General features: G+C 41.8%; 1 protein-coding gene across 1 annotated transcript in view; it reads right to left on the reverse strand.

The window, feature by feature from the left end:
- LOC149219297 (ADP-ribosylation factor 1-like) overlaps positions 1–26,649 on the reverse strand; it is a 245,672-nt gene that overhangs the window by 111,200 nt on the left and 107,823 nt on the right. The window contains exon 3 of the mRNA XM_089384312.1: positions 12,481–12,596. Within this exon, the coding sequence (XP_089240438.1) occupies positions 12,481–12,596 (116 nt within the window). The remainder of the gene's footprint in view (positions 1–12,480; positions 12,597–26,649) is intronic.

Genomic DNA, 26,649 nt, shown 5'->3' on the forward strand with positions numbered 1-26,649 from the left:
AAGTGGTAAAAGGTGAAAAAGGTGAAGGAGATGACCACCCTTTCTAGGGATCAGTGCCTAATTCACTTGGGGATATGCAGTCGAGGATGATGATGAGTAAGAATTTCATTTCTTGATAAAGGAGGCCTAGAAAGTCAGCTTCATCCAATGTTGAGAGAAAGAAAAGAAAAGTGACCTTCAAGCATTTATGCTTCAAAGAAAACGATGCAAGCTTATCGAAACAAATAATCTCTAGGACATTTCATTCATATAACATTGGCCCATACATTAAATTAGCTAAAACATGCTCAATTCCACATTTTGATTATGGAGCAACTAGCCCTAATTTTAGCAGTATCCAGCAACAAGAATAACAACATCAAGATTTACTTACAACGTTACAGTATATCCAACCAGCATTTTGTTTACAAGACAAAGCTCCAAGACGAGATAAATAGCCCAAAGCCATACGTCAAAATTCATCAATCTCCAAAAAATATCCTCCAAGGAAAAATGAGAAGTTCTCTATGATTATAGAGATCCCAAGTCAAGTGATGATCCAAATGAATGTATATAGCCTCCTAAGGAGTTAGAGTTAGCCTATGGGCCTACATTAGCCCCTAATGATAAAATAATGTGCAAATAAAACCCCTATTGGTGACAAGCCCACCAAACTAGCTCACAAGTGTAAAAATAAGCCTCACAAGGGGCCAAATAATAATGTCCATGTCGTGGGGCCCTATAAAGCCCTAATAATGTCTTGAAGTGTCATAATGAGGAATAAATTCCTCGGAATATGATGGACAAGGGGGTGGCCCCTTGTTCTCCAAGTAGTAGACCTGTGGTGCTCCTAGTGGGTCTGAGGGCACATAAATGACCCCATGGGTCTCCATATGAATCGGAGATGCCTGTAGATCCTCTACAAGGGTCCAAGTGGTGGAATGAATGTTGCCATGACATCGTACAAGTCTTGGGACACCTGCCAAGAGTGTGGGGCTCCTGTGGGGGCCTATTGGGCATAATGTACCAAGCATATCACCATCATCCCAAAAGTGGATCGCTAGTAGTCTCTGAGCATCGATGAAGATCCGTGGAGTGTTGTCTGCTGCTATGGAGGCGAATGGCTCTCTATGCACACCCTATATGTGCCAATGTAGACCTCTGGGGGGTTAAGATCCCATATAGGCAGACCAAACCCAAATGGAAACCACTTGTAATCCTGCATAAGATCCAATGTGTCCCCAAGGCCTCCAGTACAACCAGTCATTAAAATAATCAAGTAAAAGAGTTTACAAATCATGGATCACAAAGTGGGCACTTCATAATGGCATGCCCTTCCGTAGTGGGCTTTGGCATGTGCTATTGTCTCTAAGCTCCAAAGGGGGTTAACCAAGTACCTTATTAGGTGGTTTCAACACTTAAAGGGGATAATATCTCCAAAGTACATCCCTCTAATGGGGGTGGCAAGTGGTAAATAGGTGGAATGGATTAGGGAATGAGAGGGGCAACCTAGGCCACATATTGGGGCATAGGGGTAGCTAGATAAGGGGAAGCCTACACCTGGGTATGTAATGTGTAAGAGGGAGAAATTGTGGTACATGAGGTGACCCGACCTTGGTTTTCCCACCCATCTTTGTATGTTTTTTCCTTTTATGAATTTTCTTTAATTAACTGCTCAGGGCTCAAAGGACAAGAGCATATGTGTGAGATATAACAACGATTACCCCTTTTTAAGTAGGGTGGTTCATTGCCCTCTAGGGGTTGGGACAATCATGGGTTCCTGAATGATAAACGAGGCTCATCTAGGGCCTATGGAACCAGGGTGATGACCATGGATTGGGGCACAGCTCATGTATTGGCTTTTGCCCATGGGCTAATTATTTTGTCCTTACCATCTTTTGCATTTTGTGGTACAATTTCCTGTTAAATGTAGCCAATTATGCTTTTTTCTTTTTCTTTTAACTGCTTCAACCTCCAAGGCACCATTCCAAGCCTGACCCAAGGTGGGGACAAGGGGATAGGGAGGTTGACCCTATGTGGACCCAGAATGGAAATGTGGACCCAGGTGGGAGAAATGATGAATGAGATATAGTGAGTGGAAAGGAAGTAATATATGCGGATAAAGGAGCAAGGCCACACACCCGCAATCAGGGTTTCCCAAGTAGTACCACCCTAGAACCAAATGGTCAATAAAGGAGATCCCATGGCACTAAGATCCAAGGGTAACATCCAAAAGAGATCAAGGGGACAAGAGCACAAACTAAGCCCACCCTTTTCGCCAAATGCCCCCATCAATCCATGCTAGAAGTATCCATGATAAGTAAACCCAATACTCAATTACCAAATAGAAAGTCATACCTTTAGATTCGAGGGGCCCACCTTCAAACATACGATCAATACAAGTGGGTGAGGGACCACATGGTTGGCTTAGGTTGCAGAGAAATGGCACAATGAGCTAGTATGAGGCTGCAAGGGGTTATTGGCTACTGCATGAGGTTCATCATGGGGAAAAATTTCTCCTAGGGATATCACTCACGAAGTGGTGGGTAACCATGCCTAAAGTTCTTCATGGTTCATATAGTTTGAGATCTTCCATTGTATTTGTACATTATGAATACTCCCCTAGTTAAGAGGGAGTGTTGGAAAATGTAACTATGCTCAGTCTTCATTAATGTACTTGAGTCATCTTGTATTGTACTTGTCAAAAGAATAAAGAAAAGAATTTTGATTATTGTTGTGACTTATTAAAGCAAGGGTTTCATGCTTGGGTCACCACGTTTTAGGTCAAAGTCTCCATTGAGTACTTCTATGATTTTTTCTGAGTCAATAGTCATTGCACTTTTAAAGAGACCCTTCTTGGGCTTTCGAATCAAGTAAAAAGGTTATGTATTGAGTCAAATATAATTTATGTATCCTCCACACCAAGTTGGCTTAGAAGAGATCAAGTTGACCTAAGGACCCTAATTCGACCTCACATGGAGCCTATTAAATACAAGCACGTTGAATTCATTTGGGAAACACTCTCTCACAAGAAGTTCGATATCTCTTGTAGCTGGGAACAGTGCGAAGTTTGTTGCTGGGAAGCCAAAGTAAGCGCTAGTTTGGGGAAGTCTAAGGAGAAAGAAAAATCGAAATTTTGGTGCCTCTCTCTCTCTATTTCGTGCCCGGAATTGGGAGATCGAAGTCTTCCAAGTTTCACTATTGCCGGAAGCTGCTGCCTAGTCGAAGTTGCTGGAAAGGGGTCGAAATTCTAGGAGGCTGACTTGGTGTGGAGGGAAGGTTTGGTCTTGGTCTAGGGTGAAGAGTCCCAAAGAATACTATTTAAAGGAAGAATTTCTTGACTGGGTTTTCCCCTCAAAGGGGGATTTTCCCTGGCATAGTGCCTACATCTAGTGTTTATTGTTTTATGTGATACTGCTTTGGTAATTGCTTGATGAACTAAAAGAAAAAAGACATAAAGAATCGTAATAACAAGAAACATCACAAGTAATTATCAAGAATAAGAAAAACTTTCCGCCTTTCTGATTTTCTAACACATCAAGCATTTCAATTCCTTCCACAGTAAATGGAAGCACATTATTGTTGTGATCATCACTAGCAATCTTAGATAAACCAATCAAGCTAGAAGATACAACTAGAATCATTGTATGGTTTGGTTGTGCATTACCTCCCTCACTCAAGAGACAAAACTCATTCAGAAGTGACCCCTAATGAATCTGAATTCCTACACTGTATTTTATAATATTCTCCTTTTTTTGTTGGTTCTCCACAATTATGGCCTCGGCTAGAATTCGTGCTCTGTTCTTTGACAACCTTATTGACATTGTTTCTTCAGATTCGTTCCTTCTGCCATCTAATTCAACCAAAGATGCACAACTACAGGTAGGTTGATTCAACTTATCACCCAGTTCAGGCTCACATCTTTTACCACCAATGTTCTCTGTTGAATATTCAGGTTGCATACCATGAGGAGAAGACCTTTTTCCCAATAACTTGTCTGTCCAAGTTCACCATCTTTGAAGGAGTTGACATCTGATGTGGATAAAGACATCTAAACCATTTTATTGCAGATATCAGAATCCTTGTATGGACTACAAGAACCTTTTTCAACCAAATTTTGACATTTCTCGTCCTTGTAGCCACTTGTCCACTTCTTGTATAGCCATGTCCATGCCCTTGCCTTTGCTTCAGTTTCTTTTGTTTTTCAAGCTTGGGCTTATCATCAGAATCATTTGATCTGTCTTTCCTGCAATTAGTCCAAAGATCGTTCCATTTCATTACACTTGTTTTATGTTGTGTGCTCTTGCCATAATTCCTAGGCCCACCTTCGTAGAAAATGTCAGAAAACTCTTAAAAGAAGAGGGTTGCCCGTGTCTCCTCTTTTAGCATTTGGTACTCCTTCCAATAATATGAAGTATTGTTGTTCTGTTGTGGTGGTCCACAATTCCCTGTTTTCTACCCATCTAAGAATCCGAGTAACTAGGGCCTGGGAGTCTTATGATGGTTGTCCCAGAGCTAGTTGGTCCAGGGGTATTAGATTGAATAGTAAAACCTGCATTATTCCCAAACAAGGCAAGAAACAGTTGGTTCTAGTGCCATTGAGTAGCCATAACTTGCCTGAACTTTTCCCAAGACTTCTTCTGCCAATCTTCCATTGGAAACTTCTTGAAGGTCTGGGGTTCGTCACATCAACCCAATTACTCACAAGTTGGCAGGGTAAGCCAGCTCTGATACCATTGTAATGGGCTAGGGTAGTTTTTGCCCTAGGATTTCTTGCACAACTAGGTTTAATTCACAATTTCCACAAGATAAACAATTCTAGTATAAATTATATCCTTAGAATCCACAGTTAACCATACAACAAAATTATTACAGTTCAGTCGACAAACAACATTTATTGAGTTACTGTCAAGAAAACTTAACCAATTCCAGTGGAAATTTCAATTCGTCCCCAAATCGAAAGTCGAGTAATAAAAATTACAATACAATTGTAATTGAAAATGGTTCGATGCTATAAAAAATGAATATGCTAGATTGCTTCAGGGCTAACCTTCTTGTCTATCCAACTCACTGTAATGTTAAAGTCGGTCTTGATTCCACACACACGTATCTTCTCAGTAATTCTTGATCCGCGATTTCAGTTCAGTTGGAATTTCTAAGTCTAACTGTTAGAAACCCTTCATGTACTTTTATGATTTATTTCTGCCTACTTGTTCTGATTAATTAACAAGTTATTTACCATGTAAATACTGAAAATAAATACAAGTACATGCTCAACACATTACAGATCATCAACTTAAGGAAACAAAACAAGCACACAAGTGACAGCGTTGTTTTTGGACCACTGTCCCTGGAAAAACCCAATGCGGGAAAACTGGTGCAGCTATCTGAGGACTTTAAGTATTAAGCAGTTTCATAATACAATCTAGGTGCCAAAGCCAGCTCACCCAATAGAGAATAATCTCCGCAGTAGTACCTCTCAGTCGGAGACAAATGTTCTGGCTGAAACCCCGAATAAACACTCCGACAACTCCTAGCTCCAATCTGCCCCACGAAAACCCCAGCGTCAGACTCTAGGGACTACGTCAGTCCTTCTTGGCCCAGCATCTGCCCAGCGTCAACCTAGCTCACCCTGCGTCAACCCTTAGAGCCACTGCGTCACCCATGGTAACTATTTGAGGCACTGCGCAGCTCCTGGCTACCTCTGCGTGAGCCTTCGCTGGCTCTGCATGAACCTCTGTCTGGCTCTGTGTCCCTCTCTCCTGACTTCTGCGTTGATCCTCCTAGTACTATCTTTGCCTCTTTGCTTCTGTATTCACTGCCCCTCAGCTATAACTTTGATCACTCTTTCGACTTCCTTAGCTGCAACTCTGATCACTCTTTCGACTTCCTCAGCAAACACTGCCCCAAAAAATCGAAATCTTGATCAACTCAGTGTGTTCTCCAAGTGACCCTCAAGCCTCCTCTTATACTTTTCTTGTTGACAATTCAACAGCCAAGATTAAGTCCCTAATCAACGGCTAAGATTAACTCTGGTTTGATCCATGACTTTTGGACCCTTTTAACAAAGCTTTATATTAATTCACATTAAAATTTTATTTTCCCCAAGTTTAGACTTAGGGACTCCATTAAAAATATTAATTATTTTAATATCTCTCAAATTGTTTAGAATCTACCCAAACCATTTCTGGGTGTTGGAGAGCCTCTCCACCAAGTTTCAAGCCTAGAGCACATCCGATGCTACCCCAAATCAACACTCCCTCTTAGCAAGGACTGTGCTCTAGCAATACTCCTAACTAAGCATCACCCTGATCATCTGGCACCAATCCTTGTGCTGATACTAGGCCTGCTGCCCAACATCCTCTGAAGTTGCTGCATCATGTACTGCTACCCATGGCCCTGCCACTGCCACTGTTGCATTTGTACAGCAACTCCCTTTGTATTTGTGTTGCTACCCATGGCTCTGCCACTGCCACTGCCACTGCTGCATCTGCACTGCAATCGCTCTCATCATGCTGCATTGTGTTGCCCATAGCACTGCCACTGCTAACTGCTGCATTGCAACTCAGTTACTGAGTAGTAAGTAACTAATCTCCCAACTCTAACATCTCTGTCAGGCTAGAGACACCCTTGATGCTAAAACTCCCTCTGTCGCTGAAAAGTGCTCCCTCTCTGACCTCTGCGCTGCTGCAACAACTCTATGCATCTCGCACTGCTGCCTCACACTGTCCTGGGAATCCTGCATTGTAGCTTCCTCTATCGCTCCATCCACATCTATCTCTATTGACATCCGCCAGTACTGCTACTCCTCTTCGAGGCTCCCGTAGCAAGGTATAATCCTAAGTCACAGGGTTCGGCGAACCTGAACCTTCAGGTTCGAAATTCGCCGAACCTGTAAAAAAAATTAAGGTTCGTTCAGGTTCGGCGAACCTGAAAGCCGAACCTCAAATCGAACCTAAAGACGAATTCGAACCTGAACGAACCGGTCGAACCTGAACAAACTGGATCGAACCTGAACGAACCTGATGTAATTTTTTGAAGTTCGATGGTTTTCGGGAGGGTTTTCCTGGACGGTTTTCGAAGGAAAACAGCGGGCCGCATACCCTCTCGCTATCTCTTTCAGAGTTGGAAGAATATGTTCGCAGGGTGTTGTATTAAAGTTTAAATCGTTGAATTTTTTTGGTACAGAATCAACATCGTGGCTCCTTGCACCACCATGAACACGGTCACATTGCCTTCGAAAGCACGGAAAGATTCTGACGACTAGTTGGCCTGTCCATCACAATGATTTTAAAATGTCGGTGAATGGTATTGACTGTTAATGACATCACGCGACATTTTTTTAATTTTTTTAGCCGAATCGTTGTCGTCGACATTAAAGTTTAAACTGAGCCACAAACGCGTTTTCTCTCGAGTACACCCTGACAACCGAAGCTTGTAGGCAGCAGAAGCAAGCACAGCTTGCAACGGCAGTTTTGCTTTCACTGTCACATCGTGACTATGGTAATCGATATGCTTTGAAATATAAGCCGTTTACAGCGATTAAAAACAATTAACTCAAAGTATTAGTTTGTTATTTCATTTTTTCGATAGCATATCACATACTAGTTTAGTCAATATAAAAATTGGAAGTCTTATTTGGCCTCTGACCTTGGCATCTCTGACATTATATTCACTCATATCTTAGTTAAAAGATGTATCTCATATGTGACTCAAAAGATGTACTTCATAAATAATTATGAATAATTTTCAATTCTGAATTGAAGTAATGCTAGCAAATATTCAGAGATTTATGCTCAGCAAATTTCCTTAGTTATTATATGAATATGTTGGTGTGTCCAGAGAAAGTAGCAATGGTGCCATCTTCCATCTACATAGTCCTACTCTGCGGTGTCTTGAAAAGGTTAAACTGGTGCCACTGCCATCTACATGGTCCTCCTACCTGCCATTTGCATAGTTCTGCCATCTCCATATTTGGTGCTCAGAACCTAGCTGAATTCACATTTCCCATTGTACACTTTGTGGGGTTTAGGGGTACATGTATGTTTAGAATGATTACATTATTGATGTATGTTTACTAATAAGGATTTGTGTTGATGTGTTTATGGATTGATTTTGAATTTTCTATTATTTTGTCATATATATATATATATATATATATTGAAAAATATGTATAGTCGAACCTAATGCCGAACCTCATTCGAACCTGATTGGAAAATTCGAACTCGAATCGAACTTAATCGTTGTCGAACTCGAACTCGAACTCGAACCGTGTGACATAGGTATAATCCAAGACGTTGGGTACCTCGAGGATCCTGCCCCTCATCGCCTGTAGTCCGTCTGACTATAGCTCGATGTCTCCCCATTTTCACTCAAGTGGAGTGTGAGCACTCATGGCACGGTTATCATCTGTCTCTACTTCCTTCTTCGTCCTTGCTGGCGCAGCCTTGGTCTCGAAAGCCTCTCCTTTGCTCTTCTTCCTCGAACACTGGCTCGCATAATCACCCAGTTCCCCACAGTTGAAGCATTTGACCTTGGAGAGGTCCTTCTTTTTTCGTTTCCCCTGCTTTCCCTCATATGCTAAGGCAGCATCCTCCTCTTCCTCCTTTTTGATTCTGATCCCCTTGCCGCTACTTCCCGCCTTACTTAGCCTTCTGATCTCTTCTTGGCGAAAAGCCGCCCACATTTTCTCCCAATCTGGAAGTGTCGCCCTGCCTAGTATGCTCTGGACAAACACCTCCCAGCCTTCAGAGACTATGTTCAAGATTGTTCTCACCATCAATTCTTGATCTGGCGTGGCCCCTATGGAAGTCAGTTGATCCCGGATCTCCTTCAATCGATCAAGGAAGGTTTCGATCTGTTCTCCCCTCTACATCTGGTATGACCGCAGCTGATTTTCTAGTAGCATCCTTCTTTGCGCATAAGTATGCTGGTACAATTTCTTTAGGGCCTCCCACATCTCATTTGTCGTGTCCTTTTCGGCAATATGTGGCACTAAATGGTCCTTGACCCCGTCAAGGATGATGCTCTTGGCCCTCACCATTGCCACCTCGTACTTGTCGTTCTCAGCTAGGTCAACTGGGATCGCTATCGTCTTCAAGGTGGAGTGCTTGACACGACTCCTATCTAAAACAGACAAGATTTCGGCCTTCCATACTACGAAGTTTGAGGCTTCGTCCAATCTGTCCTGGTCTCTTACCTCGTTCACTGCCATCTCACTGCTCCTCTACTTCCCTTCTAGAAGTTCTCGGTGTGACTCCCTCTGAGCCTCGATTTCCCTCCTGGAAACCCCTCTGCCAATGTCGAGATGCCCCCACTCCGATCCTTAGTGCAGTTGCACCACTGATCTGGATTTCTTGGCTAGAAATCCTCGACAACAACTCCCTCCTCCTTGGTCTTGCCCTATTAGGTATTGTTCTGACTACAGTACCCCACCAGCTTCACTATGCAACTTACCCACAGCCTCCTAAGCCCCAGCAAACTGAAGGTTAGAGCTTCTAGGCTCTGTGCAATCTCGGCACTAGCATAATCCGCACCTCCTAGCCACGGGTGTCAATCCTTCCTAACTGAGAAAGATGACTGGGCACTGCATAGGTCGAGTCTGCTCCCCTCTGTCGCTACGCTGATCCTCTTCCTGGCTCAGACTTGATGATGCAGGCACTACATCACCCCTTCCTTGTTGTTTCTCTGCTAAGAACAATTTTTGTCACTCGGGACAGCTGTTTTCTACTGCTGCTGCTCTGCTCGGCTGATGTCTTCAGTGCTTCTATGATTTGCAACCACCCTCTGATACCATGTTGGAATTTCTAAGTCTAACTGTTAGAAACCCTTCATGTACTTTTATGATTTATTTCTGCCTACTTGTTCTGATTAATTAACAAGTTATTTACCATGTAAATACTGAAAATAAATACAAATACACATACAGATCATCAACTGAAGGAAACAAAACAAGCACACAAGTGACATCGTTGTTTTTGGACCACTGTCCCTGGAAAAACCCAATGCGGGAAAACCGGTGCAGCTATCTGAGGGTTTTAATTATTAAGCAGTTTCAGAATACAATCTAGGTGCCAAAGCCAGCTCACCCAATAGAGAATAATCTCGGCAGTAGTACCTCTCAGTCGGAGACAGATGTTCTGGCTGAAACCCCGAATAAACACTCTGACAACTCCCAGCTCCAATTTGCCCCACGAAAACCCCAGCGTCAACTTCTAGGGACTACGTCAGCTCTTCTTGGCCCAACATCTACCCAGCATCAACCTAGCTCACCCTGCATCAACCCTTAGAGCCACTGCGTCACCCACGCTAACTCTTTGAGGCACTGCGCAGCTCCTGGCTACCTCTACGTGAGCCTTCGCTGGCTCTGCGTGAACCTCTAGCTGGCTCTGCGTCCCTCTCTCCCGACTTCTGCGCTGATCCTCCTGGTACTATCTCTACCTCTATGCTTCTGTATTCACTGCCCCTCAGCTGCAACTCTGATCACTCTTTAGACTTCCTCAGCAAACCCTGCCCCAGAAAATCGAAATCTTGATCAACTCGGTGTGTTTTCTAAGTGACCCTCAAGCCTCCTCTTATACTTTTCTCGTTGACAATTCAACAACCGAGATTAAGTCCCTAATCAATGGCTAAGATTAACTCTGGCTTGATCCATGACTTTTGGACCCTTCTAACACATTTTTATATTAATTCACATTAATATTTTATTTTCCCTAAGTTTAGACTTAGGGACTCCATTAAAAATATTAATTATTTTAATATCTCTCAAACTGTTTAGAATCTGCCCAAACCATTTCTGGGTATTGGAGATCTCATGTGCCTTAGCCTCTCCACCAAGTTTCGAAGCTAGAGCACATCCGATACTACGCCAAATCAACAAGTTCCAGGTTTCATGGATCCCTTTTCGGCTTTGTTACAATCTGTTCAGAATGCGCCTATGTCAGGAATGATGTGCCATTCCCTATTTCTCCTCCAACGAGGGTTCTAAACCTTGTATTATCTTATAGTGAGGGCCCCAAACTTCACACAAATTTTGTCCTTAATTCAAGGCCTTCGATCAATCACAGAAACATTAACTTCACAATCTCCTAGGTATCTTCGTCCTTACCCAGAGCATAAAAAAAGTTATGCAGGGTGCGAGGATTTCTTTAACTTCTAACCCCTTCTGCCTGGGCTATGACTCAACACAACAGTGACGTCTAACCTGATTCGAACTGTGTGGCCTTACAGAGACTCGATTTGATCATGAATTCCTTCACAGAATCCTGCTCGAGATATAATTTAAGCTGCTATAGATTTTCACAGATTCCATTACTTCCAAATGAATGGTTTTTGTGGCCAGAACAAGAGAAAATGGAAATTTCGTTGCCCTTCAGATGGTGTCCCTTTGCCAGAACAAGAACGTTGAACAAAAGAGAAACCTTGTTGCATTCCAAATGATATTCCTGTGCCAAAACAGAATGAATAGAATGAGGGAGGGTAGAAATGTGTCAACTAGGGTGGAATCTTTCACCACCGAAATTAATAAGAAAAATGGGGTCTTAAAACCCTCAGAGCCTCAAGCTCAAGAAAAACGGAGATAAATTGATCCACAATGATGATCTAAAATGACGTCATCCCTCTCATATTCATAGATTTCTTAGAGAGGTCTCCTCTTCTTAATTGATTGAGTAAACTTTACTTCAAACCCTAATGTTGGGTTTCTTTGCCTAGCTGCCCCAATACTCGCCCAGACATTGGGTATTTTGGGGTTTTCCCCTTTATTGAGGACTATAGCCTTCAGGGGTTGATAGGCTAGTTTGTCCCTTAAGCGATTGATTGCTCGGGAACATTACATTATGGCATGTATATATGCTTATCTTGGATATGGATGATGGCTCTAACACCCCCATACCCCACCCAAGGGGTTTGATGATGATGGTATAAGTAGATGTTTCATGTTGTTGTTTATGTTTCCTATTGATCTAGCATGTTGATGTATGATGTTGGTGTCACTCGGATGACGTGTTCTACATGGTCATGTGTTGGATGTATAATGGGAGACATTTGATAATTGAATAGGATAGCTATCAATCTAAAAGGTTGTTCTTCTGATCCTCGATACAATTCACGAAGTCATTTGAGAGGGTAATCTAAGCCCTGATAGAAAATCAAATTAGAATGAAAGAGGTTTAACTTAATCGTACAAATTAACTGCCCTTCACTATCATGTCCATACCATGCACACACGTACTGCTTCTATAGAATTATATCCAAACTAGGATGTAATGATTTGTACTATGCATCACACTAAACATGGAAATATGAACAGGAGAACATATAGCAATGTCATACAAGTTATGACTATAGCTTCTGACCATGTTGAGCACACTCAAACACAACACTTTTAACAGGGGTTGTCCCAGGGTGCAAATATAAATTATATGCTTCCCGTCTTATTATTTACTCTTTTACTAATTCCTATTTGATATTAAAAGATCAAAAAAGGGGCCAGCTAGTTACCAGGCCATCCGTGGTGCTAAAGTAATGCTTCCAAAGTGGCCTAAGTTTTTCCTGACCACCAACATCCCATACTGTAAACTGCACATTCTTGTATTGCACCTTCTCAACATTAAAACCTGCACCATACAGATCAATGAGATGTGATTACTTCAATAATCATGATCTACTCGCATAAGATTGTACTCATAATTTAAAAACAGAAATGACACATTAGATATGGGTGTCCATTCTGCACCAGCTTTATTTATATTAACAAATAATGCATTAAGCCACATGATAAAACAGAGAGAAAATGTTCTTTGAACTTGGAAGCTCCAAAATGTAAAGGACAAAACATCTAGCTGATGAAAAATATATATATAACATCAGTACCCTGGAGGAGATGCCACTAGGGAAATAATCATTTTTAAATTGTATTTAGAGCTAAAAATGCATGCCTTGGGAGAAAATAACCAGCACAGATGCATCTTAACCTGGGATCTATTAAGCACCATAAGGGATAAAAAAAATCAAAAAACAAACTGATTGGTGCTAAAAACATTGGGGTTAAGATGGATCTATGTTGGTTATTTATATTATTATCAATGTTGCACAAGTTTGCAAAAATGCAAGAACACCGAGAATGCAAAGTGTCTGGAATGGCTAGAAGTTTTGCCCATATTTGCAGGAAATGGCAAAGAAGTTTTGCCCAAATTTGCAGGAAATAGCAAGTTGGGGGCATCATATTAAAAAAAACTAAAGACTATATTACATAAAAAAAAAAAAATAGGGGAGAGATAGGGGAACCACATGTATTAGGGAGCTCTCTAATGCTCTTTAAAAGATGTGTGACCATTAATACCTACTTATATTAATAAGGGCCTAATATTAATATGCATAAAGCAATTAACATAAAATTATATGTATAATATTAAGATTATAACATTGTAACTATAATTTTTAGTTTTCTTATTTTACTTGTAATAGCTGTCAAGATATTTTGTTATAAAAAGGTCTAGATTTTGACCAGATCTACACGAAATGGTCCAATTGATCTAGTACTTGAACAAATTTAAAAACAAACTTGGACTCTTAGGAAATGTAAACTGATATGGAGCCATTGACAATGAATCGAAAGGAAAAGATGAATGACAAAGTTCTTCACTAGACCTGAGGCATGACAACCATTAAAATGGACTTCATTGTCATGTCCTCATTTTCAGTTTCCATTATGATGCGGCTAGGATGGATTTCCAGGGTTGGTGACAGCTTGGTCATGGGAGTGAGATTTCGCTATCAGTGGGCTCAGAGGGTTTTGGAGGAGTTTTATGGGGTCCAACAGAGTTCGCTGCTTGTAGTTCACCATCAGGGGCAGTTCTGCACAATTCACTCTTGGTTCCGTTTCATTCTGATGAATCTCGTAAAATGAGGTTATTATCAGCATGATTTAGTTAAAAATGCTAAAGGTGTTAGGGGATTATTTAGATCAACACTTTAGTGTAATAGCTCATTTGAACCAGAATGAGAAGATCTACAAGATGGGATGGTGAGAACTAGTTTCCAATGGCCAGAAAAATTATGGTGGCTAATTAATCATTTCACCAGATTAAAAGTGACTTTAATTAGTTACCTAATTGAATAAAGAGGAGAAAAGTGCTTAATTAGAGAAAAAGGCCAAAAGGGGAAAAGTGACTTAAATAAAATAAATTAAAAGTCACTTAGATTAAGGGGTGAATCTTCTAGAATGGAAATAAATTAATAAAATAAATACTTCTAGAAGTTTGGAGAGGGATCCATTAGATCTTTAAAAGGAGGGAAAGCAGATCACTGGGATATCTTGGTTGGTTTGTATTTCTGATTGGTGAGGTTTGGAGAACTAGGTTCCTAGCTTTAGTAGCACCAGGACGAAAACCTTCAGGTGATTTGGTGAGAGTGGACAAAAACACATCCCATCCCTTGGTGAATTCATTCAGAATTCACAGGAGCATTTATCAGTTCAGTTTCATTTCGGAGGCCCGATTCAGTTTTGTACCAGTTATTTGTTGTCTGTCATTATCTCAGTGACTATAAGCTATTGTATTATCATATTTTACATCAATATAAATAAAGTTGAGTTTTGCAGTATTTCTTATGAGTTTGCAGCATTTATGATTTTCACTTTGTAGATTTATTTAATTTTGCCGCAATTTTCTGGTGCATGTTTTGCAATTGTTTGGAGAAATTTATAGTAAATTTTTTTACGCAATTTTCCAGAAATGTGCGGCAAAAATATAATCCAGGATATTACATTAATAGTAGAGATGAAATATTCTTAATAGGCCATTAATCAGAGAGGGTACTAAAAATATTAAATTGGCAGTAATTGGAAAAAAATCAGCCAATCTTGGCATGTGAGTGATGTTAATGTAATAATCATTCCACTGATTGCATTGGGATTAATTTGGAAATCTGATTAATCAGAGATTATTCATCAATGCTTCATACACCTATGGAAAATAAAACATCCCATTATATCTGCAAGTTAATGATCCAACTAGGACTTGATGAGTGCAAACCAAGCAAATACATAGACTCATAAGGATATATGCATCATAGTTGGTAGTTTGTGGGCCCATCTCAGCCGATGTGGCGTTATAGCGTAGTAGAAAAATGTGTAAAAACAGAGCTTATTTGGGCGCCAAATGGCTGGAAACATGTGGAATGTCATGGGAATGACATTAGGAGCAGCACATCTCTCACCAAAAATCTCTTGCAAATCTCCAAGAACCACTCCCCATGCTTTTGGAAATCTCTTGCAAATCTCCAAGAACCACTCCCCACGCTTTTGGAAATCTCTTGCAAATCTCCAAGAACCACTCCCCATGCTTTTGGAACGTTTCCTGCATTGTCAAGTTCTTACACATCTTTACGACCTGTCCAAACTCTGTTGTGCACATACAAGTCCTTGATCTACTCAAAATCATCTCATTATGGCCTCATGAAACAAGCTTTTGCATGCATTGAATCAGCAACAACACAACAGCACTAAAGCTACAAAGAAATTGCCTCACATAAGAAAGAATGCACCCATATATTTCCTAAAACCTTCAAAAGGTTGCTAAGCAATAGATCTCCAAAGTTATAAGCATTTTCAACAACTATTACAAGTGGAAGGAGCCTCTATTATATACAGTTCTAGGGTCAAACCTCAAGAATAAAATAATAATATCCATGCTAAAACCCTATATCTATCCTAGGAATATGTAAACAACTAATATCCACCAACTAACTAAAGTGGATGAGTCAAACACTACATAAAATATTGGTGAACACACCACATGTACAAATCTCCAACCAGATGAACTCAGATAGCTAGGATGCATCCTCAAAATAGGCATGAGACCATGTCAAATATTCCAATGTCCTCCCTCAATCTCCTCCAAAGGAATCACCCTACTACAAATGCTCAAAATTGTGCTATAACTACCTCCAAGTGGCATATCTGGCTCATATAGGTGGCTCCAGAGACACACACAGGACAAAGAGGGCTTATGAATGCTCAAAAATAAAAGTGTTTGGATTATGCTCGAACCAGGTTCATGTTAAAGATCTCGTCGTTGTGATCGCAATGGTGTGAACAGTTCGTCAATCCAAGTCCGGATGAGGAAGATAGAGGCAGTCAAAGTTGGGTTGACTTTTGCTGACTGGGCAAGATTAATGAAGAAACAAATTGGACTTTTTCCGGCACACGGAATCCGGCCAACTCCGATCGGATTCCGGGCAAAATTGTCGCCTTGTTAAAAAGACTCCTTTAGTGAAAGTCGAGAATTTCCAAAATCACTTTGTATATTTAAAAATTAAAAAAAAAAAAATATATATATATATATAAGGGAGGTGGTGGGCCACCACCCCCAGCACCCCATGCCTCTCACTTAAACGCCATATGTATTACATTGAGGAGGCTGGTGGGAGTTGAACCCACGGCTAGTGGGAGTTGAACCCACGGCCGGCGGGAGGGCCAACCCCGCCCACACAGCGGCCCCATGAACTGCAACCCAATACAACCAACAAACAACCACCCCGTAATGGTCAACTCAACAAACGCGCCATTTAAATGTATGCCAACCGTTTAATACGATGAAGTTACAGAGGGTATGGGGCGGCCCGCCCAATGCAGACCCGACCCCCAACAGAAAAATACGTTGTAGTTTTTAAAAAACAAGAAAGGTGTTAAAATGGGGAGGTCGGGGTTCGACCACCCGACCTCCTCCTCATATTGCGGGATTTTTACCACTGCACCAACCAACCCACGTTGTTTAATCCGCCCACCAAAACTTATATAAACCATCATTTGTCAATGCGTCGGGGAAGCATGGAGGAACCAAGAGCGGGCACGGAAAATGAGGCAGATTTTTTTTATTAATTTTTTAATGCAGGAGGAACCATGACTGAGCAAAATTTCCAGGAGGGTGAAATTTTTGCAGTGTCCAAATTGGACAAATTTTATGTCAATCCTACACCTCTCGACGACATGAACCCAATGGCCCAGTCAGTTTCCTGATCTGAGCAGCAGATTTGCAAAGGACCCGGCGGAGGGAATCTTTGAGGAATTTAGGGGGAATCTAAAAGATTCCTTGAGCCCCAGATTTCCACTTTCTCATAATTCAGAAATTTGACAGTCAATTTTGCACTATTCAACGCCACAAGTCTAATGGTGTGTTCAGATTTTCCATTTGCTCATTTCCTTTTTCGGCCACTTTTCTAAGTGGAGTGCAGGTGTCAGTATTCATGTGCGAGCAGCATTCCATGAGATTCGACGCCGCGAGATTCGATGTGCGACTAGCTTCAGCAGCTTGACATCCTTCTTCAGATGGCCCCTGGATGTGAGGTATATGCAGTGTGTCCATGTACTTCTTTTGCTATGCATTGTGCTGCACAGATCCTTGTTTGATGTTTAATGTGGGATCTTATTTCTTACTCGTTCTCGTGATTCCTGCTTGATGTGATGCAGAATCATCTATGTGATGTACTTGTTGTCATGATTCGTCATGTTTTATGTGAGATCCCTTTGTCGTTATGTTGATGGGATACTCATGTGTCGCCATGTATGATTGCACTGAAATCCTTATTATGCCATGTTGGCGGGATATTCATCATCATCATTCATGCGTTTATGTCATATTGATAGGAGTCCTTTTTCACTGAGAGTTCCTGTAGCGGAACATCTCTTGGAGCCATTCCTGCGTGAGGGCATTTTCCTTGTATGATAGCAACATCACCTCTATGTACATCATCACTATTGACAGCACTTAATGCAGCCGCCTACACCATCTTGACACAGGGGCCCGGAGACATTGTCCCTCCTGGACGAACTCCGTTATCAACGACTTATGTTCTCATGTGTTGCTGATTGTCATGTTCCTCTTCTTTACAGCATGCAGATGTATTCATTTATGTTCTTTTAAAAATGCAATTTAACACATCACGAAAGTAAAAGGTCTTGGAAGGGTCCTTTGTCACACCCAGACATGGATCAAGTGGTATCGGAGCGATCTTTGCGTGGATGTGAATTGCAGCGTGAACAATGGAACGTGCAGCAACAGGAGGATGAAAAAGCGATGTACGAGACCATGCTCAAAATTTCCAAAAGAGTGGAAATAATGTATGAAACTCTATAGAAAGAGACAAAGGAAAAGGAGCGATTGCAGCTTCAGTTGCAAGCCACGGAAGAGGCCCTGGAGGAACTAAAGCATAACAACCAAAATCTTCAAACAGAGAACGTTGAATTGAAGATGCGTCTACAAGAAGAGAAAGAGGAGAAACATAGTTTGCTACGACAGCTGCAAGCAAAGGACGAGGCCTTGGAAAAGTTGCAGCGAGACCCATGTGAGGTAAAAAGTAGTTCTCTGAATTCATGTATGTGTCTTGATGATGATTTCGCTGTTTTTGAAAATCATACCACAGGAATTGACTCCAAACTGTTGAAAAAAATGGGGTATGAAGGAAAAGGCTTGGGCGTTAATGGCCAAGGCATTGTCGACCCCATCAGGCAGGACTTGGGTATGTCAGAAAAGAAGTTGGGGAATGCCCTGAGACAACTAGAGAACCACCAACAACAGATGATGAGAAGCCCTCATCAGTTCCTTCCAAATCGATAAAGGAGGTCAAAGATGTTGATTTCCTTTCGGTTTCGTCTTCACATAGTATGATTTCTATTGGAGATGTGGAGATCCCAATTACAAGGACAAACATGAGGCTCCTTACAAGGACGAGGCACGAGCAGGAAGAAGAACTTGGTGTTAATAACCAAGGCATAACTCAACCACTGGAGGTTGTGCAGAGACCTCAATTTGTAGGCATGGGATACACCAATGGAGAATACTCGAAGGTGTCAAATGCTTCCGAGACATTGTCGAAATTGTCGAGGAAAGAGAATGATGGGAACACATCCCCATCATCCCATGGCAGTTTCCATCGAAGGGAAGGAGCTGAGGCAAGCTCTCATCGCGATACTTACACCAGAGATGGCAAGGAAAGGTATAACCACTCTCGATGTTTGAATGTTCATTTCAATTATAATCATGTCGTTAATGATGAACGTAAAACATGGCATCGAAAAACATGTACCTTTTGTGGATTACATAACCATACATTTTCTAAGTGTTGGAAAAGAATAGCAGTACAAACAAAGAAGAGGCGTGAAAGACCCTCTCAACAGTAGGTAAAGAAACATGTTAAGCAGATCTGGAGGAAGAAAACCTATTGCAGTCATTGCGATAGAAGTGGCCATCAAAGAGCCACTTGTTGGAGGCTCCATCCAGAGCAGCGCCTTAAAGACAAAGTGTCGGTGCATGAACCAGGTGAAACAATTGTTCGACAAGCAAAACCACCATAAGGAGGCGACCCATTCACCTTGATAAGTGAAAAATGGTTTCTAGATATGTTAGCGTTTCATGGTCGTACTTTTGTAAATCATTTGTTGCATTTTAAAATGTAAAAGTGATGATGTGTTTTCCATCACTTGTTCAGCAACAATGATGTTTGGTCTTATTTTGTGTTGCATGATAAATTGTGAAAGTGATGTCATGTTTCCATCACTTGTCAAAGCAAAAATAGTGTTTGGCCTTATTATTGTAAATCATGTGTTGCAGTGATGATGTGTTTTCCATCACTTGTTGAAGCAACAATGATATGTTGGTCTTGTTTTCGTAGCTGGGGTATTGCATCCATCTTGTTGTAAACTTGACCACCGAGTATGTGTTATAAACTCGTGGCAAGTGTGGGACGCTTGGGTCATTAGTTGGTCATGAAAGTCAAGCATGTAATTTGCAAAACAATGTACTAGAGGTTGCAGGTGTCAGCTCATCGCTTAAGGCTCTGAAGAACAAAGGTGAAGGGGAGGGAAGCGAGGTCTTTCAGGACGCTTGTGATGCAGACAAGGTACAGAAAAGTTGAAGATTGTTTTTCATGTTTTTGGAGGACCAAAAGCTCCTCACTGGGGAGGATTGATCCAGGTGGCTCCAGAGACACACACGAGACAAAGAGGGCTTATGAATGCTCAAAAATCAAAGTGTTTGGATTATGCTCAAACCGGGTTCATGTTAAAGATCTCGTCATCATGATCGCGCTGGTGTGAACGGTTCATCAATCCGAGTCCGGATGAGGAAGATAGAGGCAGTCAAAGTTGGGTTGACTTTTGCTGACTAGGCAAGATTAATGAAGACACAAATTAGACTTTTTCCGATGGACGGAATCCGGCCAACTCCGGTCGGATTCCGAGCGAAATTGTCGCCTTGTTAAAAAGACTCCTTCAGTCAAAGTCGAGAATTTCCAAAATCACTTTATATATTTAAAAATTAAAAAAATATATACAAGGGAGGTGATGGGCCACCACCCCCACCACCTCCCGCCTCTTCCTTATACACCATACGTATTACATTGAGGAGGTCGGTGGGAGTTGAACCCACAGTCGGCGGGAGGGCCGACCCCGCCCACGCAGCGGGCCCATGAACCGCAACCCAATACAACCACCAAACAACCACCCCGTAACGGTCAACTCAACAAACGCGCCATTTAAATGTATGACAACCGTTTAATATGATGAAGTTACGAAGGGTATGGGGCGGGTCGCCCAATGCGAACCCGACCCCCAACAGAAAAATACGTTGCAGTTTTTAAAAAACGAGAAAGGTGTTAAAATGGAGAGGTTGGGGTTTGACCACCCGACCTCCTCCTCATATTGCGGGGTTTTTACCACTGCACCAACCAACCCACGTTGTTTAATCCGCCCACCAAAAACTTATATAAACCATCATTTGTCAGTGCGTCGGGGAAGCATGGAGGAACCAGGAGCAGGCACGGAAAACAAGAAAGACTTTTTTTATTAATTTTTTAATGCAGATGGAACCATGACCGAGCAAAATTTCTAGGAGGGTGAAATTTTTGCAATGTCCAAATTGGACAAATTTTATGTTGATCCTACACCTCTCGGCAACATGAACTCGATGGCGTAGTCAGTTTCCCGATCTGAGCAACAAATTTGTAGAGAACCCGGCAGAGGGAATCTTTGAGGAATCTAGGGGGAATCTAAAAGATTCCTTGAGCCCCAGATTTCCACTTTCTCAGAATTTAGAAATTTGACAGTCGATTTTACACTATTCGACGCCACAAGTCTAATGGTGTGTTCAGATTTTCCATTTTCTCATTTCCTTTTTCGGCCACTTTTCTAAGTGGAGTGCAAGTGTCAGTGTTCATGTGCAAGTAGCCTTCCATGAGATTTGACGTGCGACCAGCTTCAGCAGCTTGACATCCTTCTTCAGATGGCCCCTGGATGTGAGGTATATGCAATGTGTTCATGTACTTCTTTTGCTATGCATTGTGCTGCACGGATCCTTGTTTGATGTTTGATGTGGGATCTTGTTTCTTACTCGTTTTCATGATTTCTACTTGATGTGATGCGGAATCATCTATGTGATGTACTTGTTGTCATGATTCATCATGTTTTATGTGAGATCCCTTTGTCATTATGTTGATGGGATACTCATGTGTCGCCATGTATGATTGCACTGAAATCCGCTTTATGCCATGTTGGCGAGATATTCATCATCATCATGCATGGGTTTATGTCATACTGATAGGAGTCCTTTTTTGACTAAGAGTTCCTGTAGCAGAACATCTCTTGGAGCCACTCCTAGGTGAGGGAATTTTCCTTGTATGATAGCGACATCACCTCTATGTACATCATCACTATTGACAGCACTTAATGCAGCCACCTACACCATCTTGACACCAAGACCGGAGACGTAGTCCCTCCTGGATGAACTCTATTATCAACGGCTTATGTTCTCACGTGTTGATGATTGCCATGTTCCTCTTCACAGCATGCAGATGTATTCATCTATGTTCTTTTAAAAATGCAATTTAACACATCACGAAAGTAGAAGGTTTTGGAAGGGTCCTTTGTCATGTTAGAACTCTAGACTCTGGACACCACATATCTCCACAATGGTATGATATTGTCCACTTTGGGCCTAAGCCCTCATGGATTTGCTTTTGGACTTACCCCAAAAGGCCTCATACCAATGGAGATATTTGTCCATCCTTATATACCCATGATCCTCCCCACTTCTAGTCAATGTGGGACTATTTGGTCGTATACCCAACAATCCTCCCCTCGAACAAAGGACCATCGAGCCTCCCCTCAAACGATTATCCATCCGTCCACTCTCTACCAACCAGGATTCTCTGCTCCAATGCGTTGGAAGCACACGCCTTACATGGAGCACCACCTACCTCGAGAGCTTGCTCTATCCCAGGTCAACTCCTCTTCACCGTGTTGGGGCCAGGACACGTCCATGAAGAATCCGGAGCACACCGCCTGTCTAACCGAGCTCATCCACGGATCCCATCGTGATATTACCGGGGCCCACCACCTTCGTTCAACATTCCGAGGATTCATCCACTTGGCTAACTTCGGGGCATGGCTCCGATACCACTTGTTAGAACTCTGGACACCACATATCTCCACAATGGTATGATATTGTCCACTTTGGGCCTAAGCCCTCATGGATTTGCTTTTGGACTTACCCCAAAAGGCCTCATACCAATGGAGATATTTGTCCATCCTTATATACCCATGATCCTCCCCACTTCTAGTCAATGTGGGACTATTTGGTCGTATACCCAACATGTCACACCCAAACCTGGATCAGTGGCACGCCCCCCTCCCTCCATTCAAGCATGAGAGAGTGTTCAATAACTCCTCCAAACTAGGATGCCTCCTCAACAAGCTCATCAATGTGGTCTCCAAGGTGTAACCACTCATCAAATGATGTGCCAATGACTATATCCCAAAAGTCAAGAGTCAACCAACTAATTCCATTGAGGAAGGGGACAGCCCCATCACTTGAGCTATATATAAATAAAATGGGAGGATGCCTCGACATATGTTGCAATAAGGGTGAAAACTTGACATAAAGTCATGCTCCTAATCATAATAAACCAATCCAAGTATGAACACAACCCACATAAGCAAGGGCGTTGTTGCACCTATTTTGTCACAAGACCAAGGAAGCAGTGGTACAAAAATTTTCAAAATTTGGAACCATCAACCAGCAACCTGTCATGTCATTGTAAACCTAATTTCCGCAAATTGTAATGTAAATGATGTTAGTACGACTATTTAATTATGTAACAACCTAGGTAAGCCTATGATTTTGGAGATGAATTTCATCCTAGGAGGTTTCTTAACCTCACCGCATTATAACATGAATAATCGACAAAGTTTTTCCTCCAACTTAAACCTCAAAGCTAGGGTGGAATTTATTGACAAAGTCTTAGGTGAGTCCTAGAGTTATATAGAGTCTTTGTAAAAGTGGTTTGGCAATAATTTAAGCTATTTGGCTAAATTATTTTATTACAGATCACTTGGCCTACTAGATCATGTTGTGTTGCAGAATTGGGTAATTATTACGAATGTCTATGACGAATGAGTATCCCCCTTCGAGGGTTGAATCTGTAATATCTAATGTAAAAAAATACTATGGTGCATGGCGCCTCGCAATCAAACACCATGGCTAAAGTATTTGAGGGTGGAAAAAATAATTAATCCCCTCTTGTGTCAATTAATTAATTTCTCTGATGGAAATAAAATTAAATCTTAAGCCAGAAAATTAATTAATTTGGAGCCCAAAAATTAATTTTAGAGAGTTATTTCTCCAAATGGAAAATGACCCAAAAATTTGTGGGTTAAAAATAAGTCAATTTTTGGAGGTCCCCCAGCAAGGCAAAAAGGATTTTTTAAGAAAAATTAAGCCCTTAGACCTTGATGGTTAACTCAAAGTCAAAATTTTGAGGAAATTAATCCAAAAAATTAATTTTTGGATTAATAAAAAATGGGTTTTATGAGAAATTCGAAATTTCCTCAAAAATAAATATTTTCGACGGCAGAGATTAAAAGATGATCAAATATTTATCAACGGTCGAGATTATTTTGACAGGGATCAAGCCAACTAACCGTTATTTTCCACTTGGAGGATTTATCTATAAATTAGAAGCCATTCTGCTTCTCTAGAATGATGTAATTTTGTAACGTTGGTGTTAAGCCACTATTCTGCTATAAATGTTTGAATATCATAATAAAAGACTTTGGGGTTCAGTTCATGGTGTCTTTGTCTCATTGCTCTGTGGTACGTGTTGGCTATGTGTTTTCCTATATTGTGCTAAATTTTATATAAGCTTGTTATTTCATTTGTCGGTGATAAGAGTATTCTATTGGTAGATTTCGGAGTATCTCCAAAATCCTATTAATTAATCAACGACCGAGATTAAGTCCCTAATCAACGGCTAAGATTAGAACTGGCTTGATCCTCATCACTTAGAACCTTCTCACCCATATTTTTATTAATACCCATTAATATTTTTATTTTCCTCAGTTTAGACTTAGGAACCCATTAAAAATATTAATTATTTTAATAACTCCTCATCGGGGTGGAATTTCTCCAAACGATTTTTGGGTTGTGGAGATCTCCGGTGTTCTAGCCCCTCCACCAAATTTCGGAGCTAGAGTGCACCCTGTCATATTGAAATGACTGAACCTGGCCTTCCTTGCACTAGGAAGCGCAAAGATGCTACCCAAAATCAACACTCCCTCTTAGCAAGGAATGTGCTCTAGGAATACTTCCCCATAAAAGTATTACATTGATCCACTGCATTGGTCCTCTGTGTTGTTGATGCTTAGCATGCTGCCCTTCATCCACTGCACTGTTGCCCATGGCTCTGCCACTGCCACTGCTACATCTATGCTGCAACTCCCTCTCAAAATGTTGCATCATGTTGCCCATAGCACTGCCACTGCTAACTGTTGCACTGCAACTCAGTTACTGAGAAGTAACTGATACTTCACCCAAAAACTGACATCCTGGTTAGTATGGATGCCTCGTGATCTTGAAGCTACCTCTGCTACTAATCTGTGTTGACCCTTTGCTGCCACTGCGTTGCTACAAACTGTTATGTGCCTCTCGCACCGCTACAACATCCAATGCGTTGCCTCAGACTTTGGCACTCTAGCTTTGCCATTGTTGCTCCATCACACTTTGCACCAACCAACACCCGTCATTATGCTACTGTCGTTAAGGGCTCCTGAAGCTGTATGTGATCCAAAAGTTTGGGCACCTCAAGGATCCTGCCCTCATGTAGTCCTCTCGACTACAACTCCATATTGCCCCACCTCTTCTCCAGAGGCGCATGAGCACTCATGGCACAATCGTCATCCTCGACATCCTTATCTACCTTCGCTGGAGCAGCCTTCGATTTAGAAGCCTCCCCCTTGCCCTTCTTCGAGGACACTGAGTGGCATAATGTCCCAGTTCCCCACAGTTGAAGCATCTAACCTTGGTGATGTCCTTCTTCCTCTTTTGTTGCCCCTGTTGTCCCGCTGATGCGAAAGCTGCATCCTCCTCCTCCTTCTTGACCCAGGTTCTCTTGCCGCTACTCCCTGCCTTGGTCAATCTCCTAAGCTCTTCTTTTCGAAGAGACACCCACATCTCCTCCCAACTAGGGAGAGTCGCTCTGCCCAAAATACTTTGGACAAATGTCTCCCAATCCTAAGTGACTGCATTCAAGGCAATCCTGACCATGAACTCAGGATCTGGTGTAGACCCCACAGAAGTCAACTGGTCGTGAAACCCTTGTAACCTGAGAAAGAAGGGATCTATCTCCTCTCCTTTCTGCATCTGGTACTGTCTCACCTAATTTTCTAATAGCATCTTCCGTTGCACGGAAGAGCCCTAATACAAGGTGGTCAGGGTCTCCCACATCTCCCTTGTTATTTCCTTCTCAACAATGTGTGGTACTACATGATCTTTGACCTCGTCTAGGATCATGCACTTTGCCTTCTCCTGGGCCTCCTCGTACTTCTTTGCCGCATTAGCGTTAACCGAAACAGCAACCACTTTCAAGGCATAGTCTTCGATGCGATGTTTATCTAGAATCGCCAGGATCCTGGCCTTCCAGATGACAAAATTGGATGCTTTGTCCAATCTATCCTGATCCCTCAACCCATTCATTGCCATCTCTACTAAAAAATAAACTGGTTCTCTTCTCCCTCTCCTGCTGTCAATCTAGCAGGACTTGGATCTGGATTCCTTAGGAGCAAGAAACCCTCTAAGGAACAAGCTCTTCTTTAGACTCCCTCTAAGTCCTAATTTCCCTCTTGAAAATCCTCCGACCCACTGTCAAATCACTCCTCTCCAATCCTCCTTTGCTGCTGCAACTTGGATCTAGATTTCTTGGCTAGAAATCTATCAAGGTAGTGATTCCCTCTACCTTGGCTTTGTCTCCACAGACACTGCTCTACACCAACAGAAACAGTGTCCCACCAACTCCTCAAATCAAAATCTACTCTACTCCCTTAACCCCGACAACTGAAGAGTCTGAGCCCTTCTGGCTCTGCGCAATCATTGTTTGAGCTGGATCAACTCCTCTTGGCCACTGTGCCAATCCTTCCTGGCTCAGAAAGATGATGTGGCACTGCGTGAGCCTAAACTGGCCCCCTCTGCTTCTGCACTGGCCTAGAAAGCTAACGCAACTACTACTAGGGCTTAGCTGCAAAACCCTAGATTTCCAAATGTCATCATCCTAGAATCTTAGACAAGGACTTTCATTAAATCTTAAGACATGACCATCAATAACTAGGTCAACACACATATATAG

Source organism: Pinus tabuliformis, chromosome Q, assembly GCF_031772625.1.
Source record: "Pinus tabuliformis cultivar Carrire ecotype Pingquan chromosome Q, CPIR1, whole genome shotgun sequence".
Lineage (NCBI taxonomy): Eukaryota > Viridiplantae > Streptophyta > Pinopsida > Pinales > Pinaceae > Pinus > Pinus tabuliformis.